The sequence below is a fragment of the Centruroides vittatus genome, unplaced genomic scaffold (genome assembly GCF_030686945.1).
Source record: "Centruroides vittatus isolate TY-2023 unplaced genomic scaffold, ASM3068694v2 contig_388, whole genome shotgun sequence".
NCBI lineage: Eukaryota > Metazoa > Arthropoda > Arachnida > Scorpiones > Buthidae > Centruroides > Centruroides vittatus.
Genome location: NW_027122204.1, coordinates 657,479 through 676,614, shown reverse-complemented (window position 1 = coordinate 676,614; position 19,136 = coordinate 657,479). Strand labels below are relative to the sequence as shown.

The window sequence follows — 19,136 nt, the reverse complement described above, 5'->3', positions numbered from 1 at the left end:
ACTAGTACCAGTGACAATTCATGTTTTAATCAAATCTTCAGACGGCCACCGTGCCATCCTGTTGTAAGTTACACTGAATGAAGGCATCGTATCATCTTTTCTTCCATCAACTGAAACCAACAAGTTACCACTCCTATTTATACCTCAACAATTATATATTCACATAGTTTTGTTACTCAAGTGCTACAGTACATAGTTTATGGACTGAAAAAATGTCAGTTAACCAATTTTCCATATTTCATGGAAGTCAAAGATAAATCCTACCAAACAGCCATTGAGGGGAGGAGGGATATTGAACTGGAGGCTTGATTATGCAAAACACCAATACAACTCCATTGACTCCCTCTCAATCCCATTATAATTTTTTAAAATTCTATTTTCACAAGAAATTTCTCCAGTGTCTAAACACTCCCCTGAAAAAAAAAAATTAAAAAAATATTTTTGCAACATTGCCTACTAAAATAATTGCAGATGCCAATTACCAGTAAATCTGTCAGGAGGCAAGCAACTGTTTAGTGAAATTTCTTATTTTTGTATGTCGGTTTAAAATCCCTTAAACGTTCCGGAGGGGTCTGGTGCATGTTGGCCTTAGCCGACGGGTCTGTTCGTGCCACATATTATATAACTAAAGAGAATAATTCAATCAATGGGCAACAGCAGGAATAAACAGCAAACTTAGCACCTCTGTAATTACCATTTTTTTTCCAAATAGACAACACCATAATCACAACTTCACCACTGACTGACTACCAACCCTTGCAATGGCAGAAGCATGGTTGTAAATAAGTTGAAACAAAATTAATAACATGTATAATTATAAATCTAAAATTACATAAATTTCTTTTTTTTTATATCTACATTATATTCTCTTGACAAAAATCATGCAGATAACATCACAAAAATAAGCTTAGCTTTTTATCTAAAGGTCTTCATCAAATTGCCAACCAACCAATAATTTATACAATGCATATCACTTATTTTAGATGAAGACCTCTAGTTTTAAAAAATTTTAAAAATGCAAATAATAAAGCACTCAATTTTTTCTTGCTATAATTTTCAATATTTTGCAAGCTTTACAAGAACCAAATTACAAATAAAAAAGCATATTACTGACCAGAGTAATGTCTGACATTTTTTTTTTAAGAGGAGAAAAAAATCTACAACAAGATAACAACGAGAACAATCAACTACCACGAGTAGGAAACATGCGGTCAAACATCAACCCTCCACAAATCAAAATCAACCTCACTTGCAAAATGGCAGTGAAAGTGCTAAGAGTATATCTTTTTTTTATATATATTTTTTTAATTGTTCTATTTCCAACACCTTTTAGCTTGCAACTTACTGCCTTCCCTAACACAAATGAAGCCATAAACAGGGATATTTCTCGAGTTTGGCCACTTTAGCTACAGAAACGTCCACAAGCTAAGCATGGACTTACTCAAAAGTTAAGAAACACTGATCATCTGCTTACACCAAATTAACAATACTTAAGCTTGCAAGAACTTCCCACATAATCCCTATATTGTGGGCGATGAGAAGTGCAGATGTTACCCAGTTAACTGTGTAGATATCACTATAATACACCATTGAACTGCCCAGAGGCATTAGTGATAGCTTTTGAAGATTGCCAATTTTTTCTTTTATCTTGCTACACTCCTTCATGGTCAGCCACATACTATACAATTTGATGTCGATATCATCCGTGAACACTACACATACACAATAATGCCTGGACTGATCTCTCTACTTCCCAGGGACTGTGGATCTACACCATGATGGTCTCAGCAAGTGAAATTTGTACAAAAACATTTTTCAACATTAACATGTAATATTTTTTTTATCTTTTTTATGCAAATATTTTTTAAACTTCTCCTTAAATTTACATTACTCATCAGGTTTTGATCCCTGAAGAAGAGCAACGAATCTTGCCATTTGTCGATGTGTAACAATGTAAGAAAAGTCCAACTTCTAAAGTTTGGAAAACAAGGAGGATTTAGAGGCTATTGCAAAGCAAGCCTGACATTTTTCCTCTAAAAACTCATCACCACAAAGTATAAGGAATGGTGACTACACCTGGCTACTCAACTTGAGAATGTCGTCATTATACTTTACAAGGAAATGGTGACATTGTCAAGTTGGAGACCAACAAACCCCAATTTTTAACAGTACAAGAAAAAGTTGACATCATCTGATTTGAAAGCCGGACAGAAGTTTTTATCACCTTAATACACAAAAAGATTGGTGAGGACAATCCATCACCTCACTGTACAAGGGAATGGTGCTATCACCAGCTTAAGATACCTGAGGACCTCATCAACTCACCTGACAAAGAATGATGAGATCCCCAGGAATATGGGACGAGAAACCGAATGGTGTGGCACCACAAGAGTTCTGGATCACATCTTGCATGAATGCTACACAGAAACAAGTCAGCGTCGTACCGGTGGATTACTTACAAGAACATGTACAAAGTAAAGCAGTCATGGCCAGACGAATGGGTGGTTTTTGTCAGCTCACAATTATAGTTGACACCCTCATTCACTGGGAGCAGCACAACAGTCCCATGTTGTCAATAATGCAAAGACACATGCCCCTTGTACTACTTCTGGTTCTGCAAGAGTCCAATTTTTACTTAGGCTCACGAAGTTGCACCATCATTTCCCACCTTCTGACGTCTTCTCTGTCAACTCTTTCATCTTATCAACATAGTCTGCAAATATGTCACGGAATCGTGACCACGATTTTTCTGGAATGGTGATTGCTGTTCGAAAATTACTCTTCACCTGTAAAAAAAATACAGAGGATGTAGAAGCAAAAGATCCCTAACAGTTTTAATAATTCCAATACATAATATATTATTTCTTCCTATAGATCTAGCTCTAAGTTAATATTATTAACTTTCAGTAATTTTGATATATAATCTAGCTGTATGTTATCACTGAACACCAATGATATATAATTCCATAATAGTTTAGATGTAGAATTCACTTTAGCTAATAGAGATTTTAGTAGCTATTAGAAAATATTGTTTCTTACAATATGAATAATTGTTTACTCAAATTGACAATTCAATAATAACTGTGATTTAGAAAGAATTAATGCAAAAGAATATAGTAATATATATTAATTTCTTATACTAGAAATTAAAGACAATTATGGTAAATATTACGTTTTTAGCATATTATAATTGAATTTAAATGATGATCAACCAAAACAATTATTTAAAAAATTGTTTTAAGATGTACATTAAATCATGACAATGAATTATTATTATTATTATTGAACAATAATAATAATATTTGCATATCTTTAATAGTTTTTATCATCAATTTAAAATCATATTAATTTTTACATACAGAAAAATCTTGACGATAAAATACTGAATTTCTACAGAAGACTTTAGATTATAAACAAATCATTAAATCAGTCCTCTTTGTAAGGTTTGTTTTATTACCAGACGGATTAACATATGCACGAGCACAATATAAACACCGAATAGTAGATGCATCATTTTAATTTATATATTGATTTTTGAGCTGCTTGTGTGTTCGTGTGACTAATGTAGTAGTATAGATAGCCTATTCCAACCTGCAGTATTATTTGTAGGCAATAAACAAACAATTTACATTGTAAGCAGGACAATACTTTAAAAGTAAACGTTGTTTTAGAAGACTTATATCACAATGTAACCTACAAAAATCAATGAACAAATTTCTTTGAAAAATTTCTAATTCAATGTGTGTCATAACTTAGAATTTCAAATGTCAGCTTAAAAGTTTCTGGTATTTTCTAGCTCTATGTGTATTATTTTTTAGTCAGATAAACTATTTTAAATAATTGACATATAAACAGAATTACATCATTGTTTATATATCAAATATATATATATAAAAGTTCATGTATAGAAAATACTTGAAATGAATGTGAGAGTTATTATTAAGAGCAAGGTTATTCTAAAACTTAGATCAACTTCGTTTTAATTACTGCTTATCATTTCACAGTTCGTTCACAATTTCAAAAATTGCAATTCCCAAGATAACAAGAAAATATCAGGATTTTAACTCTCCCCCCATAAGACAGACTATTCACCACTTTGTCCTGACATGTTCATGGTGTTAATAAAAACTTTTATATCTGTGTTAGACAATTTTAAACGTTGGGCTTGAATGGGAAAATATTCTGGAAGAAACATTGGGCTTTCAGATATATACACCATGCTGGGATAAAACGATAGCTGGGTGAGTGCTATAGTGGGCCGTAGACATAGCTGTCCCCAGTCGGCACTGTAGTAACCGTGGATCGTATTTAAAATTAAATACGTCTGGAAATAAATGGTCGGATGGAGGTGGGGATAGCATAACTGGTAATGCACAATAAGTGGGAGTTATGGGGTGGAGTCCTGCTCCGGGTTAATTCTTTTCTTCCAGAATATTCTAAATTATTTAGTAAATACTAATTTAATAAGAGATGGCAACTAATGCCTACCTCTAGTACTAAATTACTTAGAATTTAATTAATAGTAGCAGTAAAATAGCCCAATTCATTATGGTGATTATTTCAGTCTTTAAAAATAAGCCAACAATTTGTGACGGTTAATAAAGAACTTATGTTTTATAAGAAATGGACATACCACACTTTTTTTCAAGAGTTAAAAAAGATAACTGCTGATAATACTTTAGCTCAAGAACTGACAACCACCAAGTTGCATCTATGCACTAAGCAGTGAATATAGATTGCTTGGGGATGGGTCACTCTTTTAAGGAAAAATAATACCTTGATTTTTCTCCAATTTGACACCAACTCATACCAATAATATGATATCAGTCATACTATACTTGTCTAAAAACTACAATGAATTTTACAATCCCACCAATCTTAGGGCATCTTTGGGACAGAGCAATTTAAGAAACTGTTCTACTTTTAAACCCTTGGCAACTGTTGATTATTGATCTTTCTTGTAATATGTAGCCCTGTCAGCCTTTAAAAAAAGACAACCTACATGGGCACACTGTAGCTATTTCCTGAAAAGTGATTTGGGTTACAATGTATATGATTTCAGTTTTTGGTTCAATAACATGTTTGTTCTCCATGTATGTACGTACTCCAGTTTGAAAAGCTTTTGTCATATTTGGAACAATCTCGTCAATTTTTTCATCAATAAAATTTGCTCTAACTTTTGGAACTGGACCCTGATGTAGTAGGTACAATACAATGTCAATAAGCTTCATCAAAAATAATCTCTACTCTGCACTACTTCCTTTCCATTTTGCATTATGAGTTTTTCAAGCATAATTCTGGACCCCAAAAATTACTTTTAGGATATGAACCTTTCAGTACGTCAAATATGATGCGACTACTATTCATGTATTTTTTAAATACTTCATTCGATTTCTCTGCTGAGTTTCGGTTTGCAAAATTCACAAAACTTAATAAATTTTTTTACTTTATTACATACATTTCCTGTCGAAAATTGTCTCTACTCGAAGCAATAGATTTTACCTTATTTTATGTTATTTGTCATGTCCAAACTGATTTTTCTGGAAAATTGATTTGGATGGATTTTTCTCAAGATTGCCCAGATTTAACAAAGAAAGGACTTGTACTACAACTCAAAACTTTGAAACCAGACCAGTTCTATTTAATAGAGAATTGAATGTTGATTCCAAAAATGCTCAATTGCCTCAATACCTCCCTATTTTTTGAGATATTGGCAGTTAGAGTTGACAATTCATGCAAGAACAGACCAAAAGAAACTTCTTCTCTACAGCATGTCTTCTGTAGCAGAATGGTTAAGGCAGACACTTCATATAAGAAAATGTACAACTAGTTGACAATTTGAGATTTTGCTCAAATTGATGAAAAATCATCTGAATTTAGTTTCAGAAAAACTAGATTCAACTTTTGCTGCAAACATTGTAACAATATGAAAATAAAAACAAACCAACTGAATTTGGAAAAATGGCAAATGGTATTAATAAACACTAGGATAAAAATATTAAGAAATATTTTTAAAAACATTTGAGAATGTAGCTGTAGGCAACTTTCTATGTTATTTACGTATCAGCAGTAGTCAGTGTAAAGTTAGAGCCAAAATTGTGCTCTCAATTTGTTGGCAAAGTACACAAAAAATCGTAGTGTCATTAAAATCAACTGAAAAGGTTTGCTCACTAAACCCGTTTGATAAAAAAGTGTGAATGGTTTTGATTTTACAAGTTATCTCTTCCAGCTTTGATTCTGGATTAAAATCATAGTAGTTTCAGAAACATGCACATTAAGTTATATAATATATTAATAAATCTTTATATAACTCATTATTCATAATGAATCATAAAAATATGTATTTTCTTTTTATAAGTTTAAATGCATTTTTTGCCAAAGTAACATCAGTCTAATTTCTAGCCTAAAAGCTACCATGTTAACTGTTTTTACTTTTGTTAAGATTGTATAGGCACATTGATATCACCAATAACAAAAGTTCAGTTATTGAGATCAAAAACAGTGTGTCATATTTCATTGAACTTCTGTTATGTGATCCTGACAGAAATGTGGTGTCATCATTTTCGCTAGCTTAATAATAGAGTGTAGAATAGACCCCTGGTCTAGTTTAAAAGTTTTGAGTCATAGAACAAGTCCCTTGTAAGTATTGTCCTCTTCCCTCAGTCAGTTTAGTCCAACTTCTTCACCTAAACCAACTATCACTGACTGATATTGATGGATTGCTTTGTATAGTTGTTCCTGTTCACAGTCTCTATAACATCATTAGTTGTTTCTCAATGGAAATTATTTAAATTTATATTTTTGAAAAATGTCTTGGAATTTCTTTATCTCCTATAACTGAGGAAACTGTACTTGAATGCACTCAATCACTCAGATAGCTGAATGGTGGTCGTAGTACTGACAAGTGTACCTTTATGCAATAAGATGTTTCTCAGCTTCATTCTGATTTCCAGAAGCTTCTACCAGCTTGACCAATGCTAAGTATTGACTGGCCCATATGTGTTCGTTATTGATTGTTATGTTCATATGACACAACTAAATAGTTCTGTGGACTTCTTATCTGTTCATAATGACAAAAACTTACAAAAAATTTACTATCCATGTTTGATATTCTTATTATTAAAAATGACTGTAAACCAAATAAAAAACATTAAAGTACAACTACTACTACACTATACTCTCAATTATCTGGTATCTTGTACTCTCACTACTGTAACTGTTTTTAGCACTTCCATTGAAATGGAAGTGTTCCTTGTGTCACATGATGTCACATACCCTGTTTTCCTGTTTACTTGGGTTTGATTTCTTGGATGGGTAAATCATACAGCGCATTAGCCTGTTGTATGTTTGCCCACCTGCCATCAAAAAGAATCAGTAACAAAGGACAACATATACCATTCATTGCCTTTAGGCTTAGACATTCTCAGTAATCCAGCACCCTCACTAATCTGGCACCCTTCTGTGCAAGGAATGGCCATATCAGCAAGATCAAGTGTATTTAGGCTGTTCATTCTGAAACTAATTACACCACATAATGAGTTTTACAATCTAATTTGGTTTTAATTTGTTTTTTATTATTTTGGAAATTTCTTGGGGCATCAGCCATATAGACTTACTTATGCTTCTGATCACAGTTATTTTTTTTGCCAGGTCACAACAGTGAATCCTACTTTATTAAATTAATAAAGCATATACACAGTGACTGCAATATTCCATCTACTAAGTAGCAAGCACTATTATTACATTACTGATGTTAGATTAACCATTCTGACATTTATTAATGATATCTATATCCAATTATTTAGTTTTGTTACAACACATATTTAGCATAAGTGAAGAGAATTTTTAAAGATTTATCATTTCTCTTCTACTACGTATTTGTTTTAGTGCTACATTTCCGTGATTCTAAGACATTTTTAAAATTAATTTTTACTTTTCTTAAGTAGAGATATGTCTAACAAACAATGGAATCTTACATTTACAGTCCAAAACAACAATCAATAGTCATTGTGAACACATCATGTGATACATATTACATCATTAACAGTACAACCAAAAACATTTATTAAACAGTCACATCAATTTAAATGAGCTTTGCTGGCAATGAGTGTGTAATTTAATTTCCTTTTTAACATTTAAAAAAAACATTCAAGATGACATTATGATGCAATTAAAAAAAAAAGAGAGAATGTATTGTTCACAAAAGAGCCTGAAAATGATGAACATTATCTATTTCATATCATCTGTATTGTTGTTTTTTAACAAAACTTAATAATTCAGAAATTTTTCTTTCATAAAAAATCCTAAAAAATTTGATTTTAGAATCATAGTGCATTGTAGAATCAAAGAAATACAGTATATTATTTCCCCATTTAAGTGTTATTTAATGCTGCTTAAATCAAATTATCAAAAGGTCTAATTATTAACATACAAAAACAAGTTGTTTAAAAGAATTATATTTTCTGTTTTAAATAGATTAATGTCAATTTCTACCATGAAGGATGTATCCTTCATGAAAGCTTCTATAAATAGAAAACTACTAATAAATAAAATATATTTTTTATAAGCATTTGATTTCTTATATTCTTTACATAAACAGATATTATTAAGTATAATTATGTTTGATAGAAATAACTAATTCTATTTAATTCTAATAATTAAACTTTCACAATATATAACTCATCTATGAAAATTCTCCACCATATTTATATAAAAATTTACCTTGTCCCCATTCAACTATCTTGTCTGTGATCAATCATACTGCATTTTAAGGCATTATAGAACATTTACATTATGATTCTTTATTTTTAATACGGTTATGATTAAAATGTAAAAAAATTAGAAAATTCAAAAAGAAAAACAAATTTCTGGAATTTTCATTTAAGGAAAAAGAAGCTATTTGTCATTTATATTACTCTGAGAAATAACAAGCAAGCTTACTTTTTAAAGAATAAACATTAACCCCAATTGTGTTTTTATACAGATTCTTTTTACTCAATTTTGATCTAAAATGGTCTGGAAAAAATTTCCATTTAATTTTAACTCTAAGAAAGGAAATCCACGCTTCTTTTTCCAGAAAATTGCTCTTTTAAAAAAATTTCTTAGAATATGCATTTAAGGCTGCTTCACATATTCAAATAAATTTTAAAATTTGGCAGTTTTTTACAACTTATTTGAATGTGTGTAGCAATGGCCAGTCTTTCGTTCAGACTTTATCCTGCAGTTGAAGCAGCTAGAATATTCACATTTCTAATTATTTATAGAAATATTACTTACTTCTGATATACGCATATATATACCCCTGCTATTTTGACCAATATCAAAATAAAAGTTTTTATTTTCTACACGCATGTGGCGACCTTCTGGCAATTCGCCTTTAAATCCTAAAAATAAAAAAATTGTTTATTGTAAAACTTTAAAACGGTAATAAAATAATACTTATTTGGAGACAGGAACTAATTTTACTAGATATTTATTTCATAAATATATAAAGCAAACTCTCTTGTTTTCAAATATAATTAAAAACAAAATTTAGACTACAGTTAGAATATTCAATTATGAAAATGTAGAAAATTTATCATCATAACTGATATAAATGCACATTAAATGTCCAGATTCTGATAAACAACAAATATAAAGTATAAAGCAATTAAATCATAATTAAAATATATTCCAAGAGTATTGAATTTGCACATAGATTTTTTACTTCTGTGTATTGTGATTTAATGTTTTCAGCATATCTTTAATATTTGAAGTACTTAAATTGATGAAGAAATAGTTCTAAATATGATATATAACAACATTTTTTTCAACTTTTTTCTTTTTCTATATTAATAAAAACAAAATATCTGTCAAAATGGAAAATTTTGGCTGGTATTGTCACATTTGTTTTAGACAGAATTTACTATATTTAAAATACACTCAAATTGACAAAAAGTTATGCACCAAGGAAGCATTGGAATTGCATGAAAATTTATTAGTGTAAATGTAACAATGATGGTAATAAGTGATTACAATATCATATCAATATCAAGAGATATGTTCCACTGGAATAATGATACAATTTAAAGAAATTTTTAGTACCTTGTAGGATCACCTCTTGCCTGGATACATAACGCAATATGTTCAGACTTGAAGGCATACAGGCACTTATACTATCCTGTGACAGATTTACCCACAGATGTTACGAATGTTGCTACAGATCCCTCACACTCACAGATGGTCAAAGTTGGTGTCCCATATGGTTCTTAAAAAGTTCAATGGGTAACATATCTGGAGATTGGGCAGACCAAGAAAATGTGGCAATGTGACAAAGACATTCCTGGGAAATCCTAGATGTGTGCATCTTGATGGAAAATGACTATTTGCAACTATGCTACAAAATGGAACATGTGGTTACAGGATTTCCTGAACTTATTGTTGTGCTGTCGATATCCTTTCTACCACTTTACGAGTATCCAACTGTCATACAAAATGACTCTCCAGACTAGCATGCCAGCAGGTGCAATATGTTGCTCAACAATAAATACAGGATTGAAGTACTCACCAGTAATCTTCCACACACTAAGATGTGGCCATCCATTCCTAAACAAAATTAGGATTCACTGCTGAAGACAATATTCTTCCAGACTATGTATGCTTCCATGTCACAGTACAACTGGAAATAATGCCAATGATGTTTGGAGTGCTAATCAGGAACAGATCGATGAGGCTACACAGACTTAAGCCCTCCTCATTCATTAAAATTGAAGTTCAAACAAACAAATTTTAATTTTTTTGTTTGAACTTCAAAACATTTTTTTAAAAACATGATGGCAAATATAGTTTTTCAGACTAATTCAATACAATTCTTTTGTATTGTTAATAAAAAGATACTTATTAATTATTCAAATATTTTAAATTTTTTAGCTAGCCCTTTCTTTGAGTTCTAGACCCATCACTGATGCTAATAGCAGAAGGAACAGCAATTGCTATATATGTAAATTTGCATCTGCTAGTCATTTGTCAATGGTAGAGGAAGATAAAAAGTTTTGTAGCAAGACAAAAACTTCCTGTTTCTGGATGGGTGATGAAGATGCCGTTGCAGCAGTTGTTATCAAACAATCAAACAATTACCTATTTTTGTGGTCTGTCTGGGATGCCCAGAGTTTATCAGCCATGTATGCATGTCCTCACAAGTTGACTACTCCCATAATCATCATCTCACAGTCAGGTGAGAATGATCCAGATGGCAAGCAATTCAACAAAAAAATCAAATATATGATTATGGCATTATATATCAGTAATAATAATGATTAATGAAAAAAATTCTGTTAACACAAAGTTTATGTTAACATCATCAACAGTTTTTCTCATAAATAATAGCAAAAAAAGTCTCAGACCAATAATGTAGTCTTTCTCAAACTCTGTCAGTTGTGTGTAATGACTTTGACCATGTCAAACAGGCATGTCTCCCATTCAAAGATCTGCAAACAACAGGCACATTAAAAATTCTGAATATAGTGAGCCACTTTTCATAGTAAACTGGGGTAACAATTTAAAAACACTGGTGGCATTATCAGGTGTGCAATCAGACCATACTGTACTCATTTACATAACTGTCTGATATATGCTATATGTAAGCTCACCAGACATCCCATTTTGACGATGTTGTCCCAGCGTCCTGGCCAGTTTGTCATTTTGTCCTAGTTATTTGGTGAAATTTTAAAAGTGCCGAATATACAAGAAGTAAAAATAGTGCAGCCTCAAGTAAACTGACGATTTGGCAACTAAATAATTCCCTTTGTTATCCTCACTGTTGCCAATCTAAATATTTTGTATCCAGATCTAAGTACTTTTAATGCTGTCTATATGTTTTCCCAAAAATTTATAGCATATGGCCTAATGAATTTAGATGTTTTATTTTTTCATTCAGATATTTATAACAACATGTAGCCTATGAGATCCAGATATTTTTACTTCATTTTTTAGATATTTCATTTCAATTAGATTTGGCAACACTGAAACTAACACTAGCTATGCCACTGCTGCGCATGTCATATCTTAGTCGAGTTCAAATTGCTAGTCGGCATTTGTGATTATTTCGTACAGTAATACCCTGAACTTACGCAATAGGTGGGACTGAGCGATAACCGTGTGAGTCGAATTCACATAAGTCGGGGTATAACTTCACATATAAATACATACAAATTATTTTTAATTGAGGCCTGAGACTAAAGAAAACAATAATTTAGAAAAAAATGTTTAATAAAATCTTAGATAATACATATGTATAACAAATTATATTATTAAAATCATAAACCGAAGTTATTTTGATGTAGAAGGCTTCATAAAATCTAACAAATTCATCTGATGGCTCAAAGATTTTTTTCTCCTGCAAAATTTCCTGGTAGCATGCTAATAATTTTTTTATTTCTTGTTTTGTAGAAGAAATGCACTCTTCATTGGAGTCTATATTTTCTAAAATTTGTAACCCCTTTTCAATTAAACTGAGGCCTTCTGTCAAGTTTCCAACCATCATTCGATCATCTGATTGAACTGGGTCTAAAGGATCAAGTTTTGCCAATTCATAAATTTTCATTTTTGTATCGAAGTCTTTAATAATGTTAACTTTACATTCCAAAGTTAAAGTTTTTCTTTTCTTGTTTGATGCAGAAGAATCAGTTCTACTTCGTTTGGATGACATAGTAGAGTCTCTCAAGTCTCCGTAGATATAACAAACACAAAAATAAATAACACAAAATAAATTGTAGCTATGCATCGATTCTGCATGACATGTCCAAACATGTAAGCTGAACAATAGTGTGGGGGGAGTGAGTAATCAAGAGTTGCGTGGTGCTCAAACAAAAGACGAATCGTCGAGATTAACTCCGGGTTTGCGTAAGTCGGGGTAGTGTAAGTCGAGGTATTACTGTACTGTACATTAAATTAATTTAATCTCTAAAATGCCAAAAATAAACCATGTGTTTACTGATGATTGAAAAAAGTCTGTGATTGTATTGACAAAGTGAAATATGAACTGTGCTTTTCAGAATTTTCAGTAACTCGTGGTGGGCATTCAAACATTAAAAATCACTTGAAATAACATAAGGCAAGCAATAGGAACTTCCTCAAATACATTGTCATATTTTAAATGCACCAATTTAAGTAACAAAGAATTTTTAAAGAAAGTTCACACTAGTGATAAATATTAATAACTTCTTAATAATAAGATATATTTAGTTAAGTTACTAAAAATTGCTTTTAACTTGTTTTTGTTAACAACTTATTTATTTAGCCTTTTCAATCACAGGTATTTTCTCAAAATTGTCCTGGTTTGAAATAAAAATATTATGGTAAGACTAGCTATATGCCAAGTTTTGCAGTAATTAGACAATTCTGTCTGGGTGCTTAACTTTTTTGTCAGTGAATGTATTTAATTAAACAATTTTTAAAATAATCAAATTTTACAAATACACTGAAGTCAAGTGGAATTATTTTGAGACACAGACATATAGAATAAATCTTTACTCCATAAATAGGTATTCCAGAGCACTTCTGTGCTTACTTACTGATGATCTTTGTAATAGTAAAATTTTAATTTTACTATTACAAAGATGATAATTTAAATGAAATTTTTTGATATTTTGATTCTGTTTTTGTCTGTCTTCTAATATTTTGACTTGTTAGACTGCAATTTGAAAAAATTGTCACAAGTCAAACTGTCATCCATTTCTCTGTCCTTCCTTAATCTCAAGAATAGAGTTAGACAGACGAAAGTTGAGACCAGATATGGAAAACTTAAGTCAGGAGGCTCCAATTAACATCAAATACAACCTCTTCAACCTTTAGATTTCCGGTACAAGACGACGAAAGTTAACGAACTAACGTTTTCAATTCTTCCAGTTTTCACCGGAAGTCAAGTTATTTCAATTCAAAAATTTTTCCCTGAAAAGAGTTAAGATACCCTGTTTCCCAGAAAATAAGACAGTGTCTTATATTAATTTTTGCTCCCAAAGATGCGCTAGGTCTTATTTTCAGGGAATGTCTTATTTTTCCATGAAGAAGAATTCACATTTATTTTTGAACAAAAAAAATGAACATTTATTATATACTGTATAGTAGTTGTCATTACAAACCAGCATAACCAGACAAACTGTGAATTCTGTAACGATCTCCCACAGCAGTTCCTGGACCACTTGTACAGCAGGGACGGTATTGCAGCTTCCAGCCACCAAGGGAAGCTCATCACAGCAGACTTGCACAGCACAATGGGGACAGCATACGGTATGGCGGCAGGCGACGGGCCTCTTGATGCCTTGCCTGCACATTTACAAGTGATGGCCACGAAAGGGAGCATCGGGGTTAGCGGTATGTGACAGTCTTTATTTCCTGCATTCAGCTGCTCTGCAACGGACAGTGAAGGTAGGGGACAACGGCGGCGGGCTAGAAAGAATCACAGCTGCATGCTCTGGTGTTCCGTTTGGCAGGCATGCTTCCAAACAAAAACTTTGCTAGGTCTTACTTTTGGGGAGGCTTTATATTTAGCAATTCAGCAAAACCTCTACTAGGTCTTATTTTCGGGGAAACACGATAGCTGTCCAGCATGACACTATTGCTAGCAGGAAAGTATGATGTACAGTACAGGGGAAAGACATTACTAATTTGAGGTGGAGAGCATATATTTTAAGTTAAATAAATTAAAAATTGCAGCCCAGCATTGTGATCATTTCATAATAAATAAATATTTTATTGATTTATGTTCTACATTCTACAAGATTATCTACACTGCAGTGGCATTCTGTCCATGGAAGCTGTGGAAGTGCCGCTTTCCTTGTATTTTCTAAAATATAAATACATATGTGCAATTATTTTCATATTTTAATGTACTTTGAATTATTTAAAATTAATATTTTATTATAACTGCATTATGTATTTTATTACAAATTTCTATACATGTGAAAAACAATGATAAGATTGCTATTGTATATTTGTATATAAATTCATATATGCATATTCCCAATGGAAGTGCTATATTGTCAAATACGGGATTGCTTCCATAGCGAAAATATTTGAATTGTGTAAAGCAGCCAGATTATACACATTTGCGCATACACTTTACAGAGCACCAACCTCATGTGGCTTAGCTTGTGAATGCTACACACCAAAATATCGTATCGTATAACACTTCCAATGATTAGATTTATTTATAATTTTTATGGAAACTTTACTTCCCTATCATCAAATGTCACTGCACACCACTTCTACATTACAATTTTTTACTCACAAAACCCAGAACTCCAGCTAGTAAAACAAAATGTTGGAGGAAAACAAACATTTTCAATTGCCTTGAGCAACCATGTTCAGGTTAAGATGTAGAGGCTCTCACACATGATACAAAGGAGGGCATTGTTAATGTTCACTTGCATGTCCTCATCCAAGGCATATATGGCTAATGCTGTAATAGTTTGCTTTTTATTAATTGTATTGAAATGTTCTTGTAAACATTTTAATGGACATATCATAGTCCCTATGTACTGTTGACACTAGCCCTCTCTGTTGCCCTGAAGAAGCACAGAGTATACTCCCAAAAGGTACAACTTATTGTGAGGATTCTTGGTATTTATACAAGCATGGGTGGTGGGGTTCCTTCTATAGGCCAAGAAAAGGTTGCTCCTCCTGCTACTTCTCAGTATATAGCCATCACAATCTTGTTATACTGTACAACTTGAATTTATGATCCACCATTGCAGTATTTTAGTCTTGCTCCACACACTTGTTTATTAAACTCTAATCAGTTTATAAAACTGATTAGAGTTTAATAGTTACTATCAGTCTCTAGATTTCACAAAGTTTATAAAATCCAACTGATAAACACATATTCGTAGGCACAAAAAACCTTTCACACTCTATTTCTAGCAGACAAATTAATGAGCACAAACGTTTTCGGCCGTTTTAAAAGGCCTTCTTCAGGTGCACTGAGGACGGTTGGAAAGTCGGATAGCCAATGCTTACGTGACGTCATTGTTTATGAGGGGTTTCCTCTTACAAGTGACGTCTTAGCAGAGAAGGTTTAAACGAAATTGACCTTGGAAAATATTTTAAGATTAGCCAAGATGCATGAACTATTGTCGAAGATATGCGAATCGTGAAAGGCGGAAAAAAGGAAATAGAAAGAAAAAGGAAAAAGAAACCTGATAAATTTAGAAACTGCACGAGAGAACGAAACGGACAAGGAGAGGGTGGACCGGCCTATTTAATTAAGGGGGTTATCGAGGAGTGACCGCCAGGCAGGGGAAAGCGAATCTGCATCCCTGCTGTTAATGCAGTTTCCTTTGAGGGATTCAGTAAAGATCTCTATAGCTTCGATTGTTCTAAGTTTGCTAGAGTCAAGAATAGGAACGGTAATCCTAGCATCTTCCCATTCGGCCGTTATACTGGGTTCGCTTGCGTACTGGGCTAGGGTGGAATTAAATTTTTTGTTGCGCGCGTCGTACCTATGCTCAGCTATCCTTTTGGTAAGCGATCTGTTGGTTGAGCCTATGTAGGTTAATTTATTGCTTGGCTTAACTCTATTGCCCACCAGCGGAACAGAGTAGACCCCTGGAATCCTGGCTTCGCTGCATTTATCCTTGTTATTTGTTAGAAGCTTATAAATCGAAGGGCTGCGCTTGTACGTAAGACCAACTTTGGCTTTTTTGGATAGGATTTTATACACTTGGCTCAACCTAGGGTCGAAATCAACAACAACTTGCTTACTTCGCAGGTTACGATGACTGGAACTGACGGCTTTGTTAACAATGCGATCATGTATTCTCTGGGCCAGCACATCTATAAATTTACCGTTGTAACCGTGGGCTACGGCGATGCGTTTGATGTGCTGGATTTCACGAAACACGTCATTAGTGTTAGAGCAATGGGTATAAGGCCCTACGGATCAGGGCCCGGTAGGCGGAAACTTTATAGGTAAAGGGGTCGTTCGAGGCTGAGGGGATGAAGAAAGGTAGAAGATTAGGCTTATGGAATACACTAGTGGTTATACAACCGCGGTCTAGGAAAATACTGAGGTCAAGGAAATGGGCCAACCTATCATCCTGCTGATCAAGCTTTAACTTAAGCCCAAACGGATTGTTATTAACAGTCTGCAGCAGCTTACCAACGTCCGGTTCGGATCTCCAGATAATAAGAATATCATCAACATACCGCGTGTAGAGTACAATGTCTGCATTGAAGGTTTGTAGGACTTTGCTATCTAATTTTCTAACCACTAACTCACAGAGGTCTCCAGACAGGGGACCGCCTCTATCTTTGAAGGTAGATTCGCTGGTTGAAGGTGAAAAAGGAGTTGTAGCATACTAGGTGGGCCAGCTCCAAAATCTGCTTGTGGTGCTTAGGTCCGGGTGGAACGGCTTGGAAGAGGAAGTCTCTAAGGGCACAGAAGCACGGCTCCAATTTAATGGACGGATACATAGCTTCATAGTCTAACACTGTGATAAATCCTTGCCCGGTTAAAGCAATGCCTTGTAATTTAGAGACAAGTTCACCCGCGTTTGAAACGGTGTAGCTATATTCTTTCAAATAAGCTCTGAGGAGCTCATGCAGACCCCTTTCAAGGGGGAGTGTTGGGGATCTTGACTTGTCCACGATCGGCCGTATTTGTTTGCCTGGTTTATGGGCTTTAGCATAGCCAAAAAGCCTTGGTACCTCGGGAGACCGCATCGTTGCATTTCCTAGGCGTAGGTGTTTAGCTAGAGGTGAACAGCTAAATCTAACAACTCTATTCTGGAGCTTGTCTAAGAAACTTTCCGCGATATTTTGGCATTCTGTAGACCTGAATTTATCACAGTGTTAGACTATGAAGCTATGTATCCGTCCATTAAATTGGAGCCGTGCTTCTGTGCCCTTAGAGACTTCCTCTTCCAAGCCGTTCCACCCGGACCTAAGCACCACAAGCAGATTTTGGAGCTGGCCCACCTAGTATGCTACAACTCCTTTTTCACCTTCAACCAGCGAATCTACCTTCAAAGATAGAGGGGTCCCCTGTCTGGAGACCTCTGTGAGTTAGTGGTTAGAAAATTAGATAGCAAAGTCCTACAAACCTTCAATGCAGACATTGTACTCTACACGCGGTATGTTGATGATATTCTTATTATCTGGAGATCCGAACCGGACGTTGGTAAGCTGCTGCAGACTGTTAATAACAATCCGTTTGGGCTTAAGTTAAAGCTTGATCAGCAGGATGATAGGTTGGCCCATTTCCTTGACCTCAGTATTTTCCTAGACCGCGGTTGTATAACCACTAGTGTATTCCATAAGCCTAATCTTCTACCTTTCTTCATCCCCTCAGCCTCGAACGACCCCTTTACCTATAAAGTTTCCGCCTACCGGGCCCTGATCCGTAGGGCCTTATACCCATTGCTCTAACACTAATGACGTGTTTCGTGAAATCCAGCACATCAAACGCATCGCCGTAGCCCACGGTTACAACGGTAAATTTATAGATGTGCTGGCCCAGAGAATACATGATCGCATTGTTAACAAAGCCGTCAGTTCCAGTCATCGTAACCTGCGAAGTAAGCAAGTTGTTGTTGATTTCGACCCTAGGTTGAGCCAAGCGTATAAAATCCTATCCAAAAAAGCCAAAGTTGGTCTTACGTACAAGCGCAGCCCTTCGATTTATAAGCTTCTAACAAATAACAAGGATAAATGCAGCGAAGCCAGGATTCCAGGGGTCTACTCTGTTCCGCTGGTGGGCAATAGAGTTAAGCCAAGCAATAAATTAACCTACATAGGCTCAACCAACAGATCGCTTACCAAAAGGATAGCTGAGCATAGGTACGACGCGCGCAACAAAAAATTTAATTCCACCCTAGCCCAGTACGCAAGCGAACCCAGTATAACGGCCGAATGGGAAGATGCTAGGATTACCGTTCCTATTCTTGACTCTAGCAAACTTAGAACAATCGAAGCTATAGAGATCTTTACTGAATCCCTCAAAGGAAACTGCATTAACAGCAGGGATGCAGATTCGCTTTCCCCTGCCTGGCGGTCACTCCTCGATAACCCCCTTAATTAAATAGGCCGGTCCACCCTCTCCTTGTCCGTTTCGTTCTCTCGTGCAGTTTCTAAATTTATCAGGTTTCTTTTTCCTTTTTCTT

At 34.1% G+C, this 19,136-nt stretch overlaps 1 protein-coding gene across 2 annotated transcripts in view; it reads right to left on the bottom strand.

Moving 5' to 3' along the window:
* Positions 1-5: 5 nt before the first annotated feature.
* Positions 6-19,136, bottom strand: part of LOC136975783 (transcriptional regulator protein Pur-beta-like) — a 110,024-nt gene continuing 90,893 nt past the window's right edge. For both annotated transcript variants that reach the window (XM_067270903.1, XM_067270904.1), the window contains exons 6-7: positions 9,277-9,383; positions 6-2,786 (exon numbers count right to left, since the gene is read on the bottom strand). In XM_067270903.1, coding sequence (XP_067127004.1) covers positions 2,658-2,786; positions 9,277-9,383 — 236 coding nt within the window. In that variant the 3' untranslated portion in view covers positions 6-2,657. The remainder of the gene's footprint in view (positions 2,787-9,276; positions 9,384-19,136) is intronic.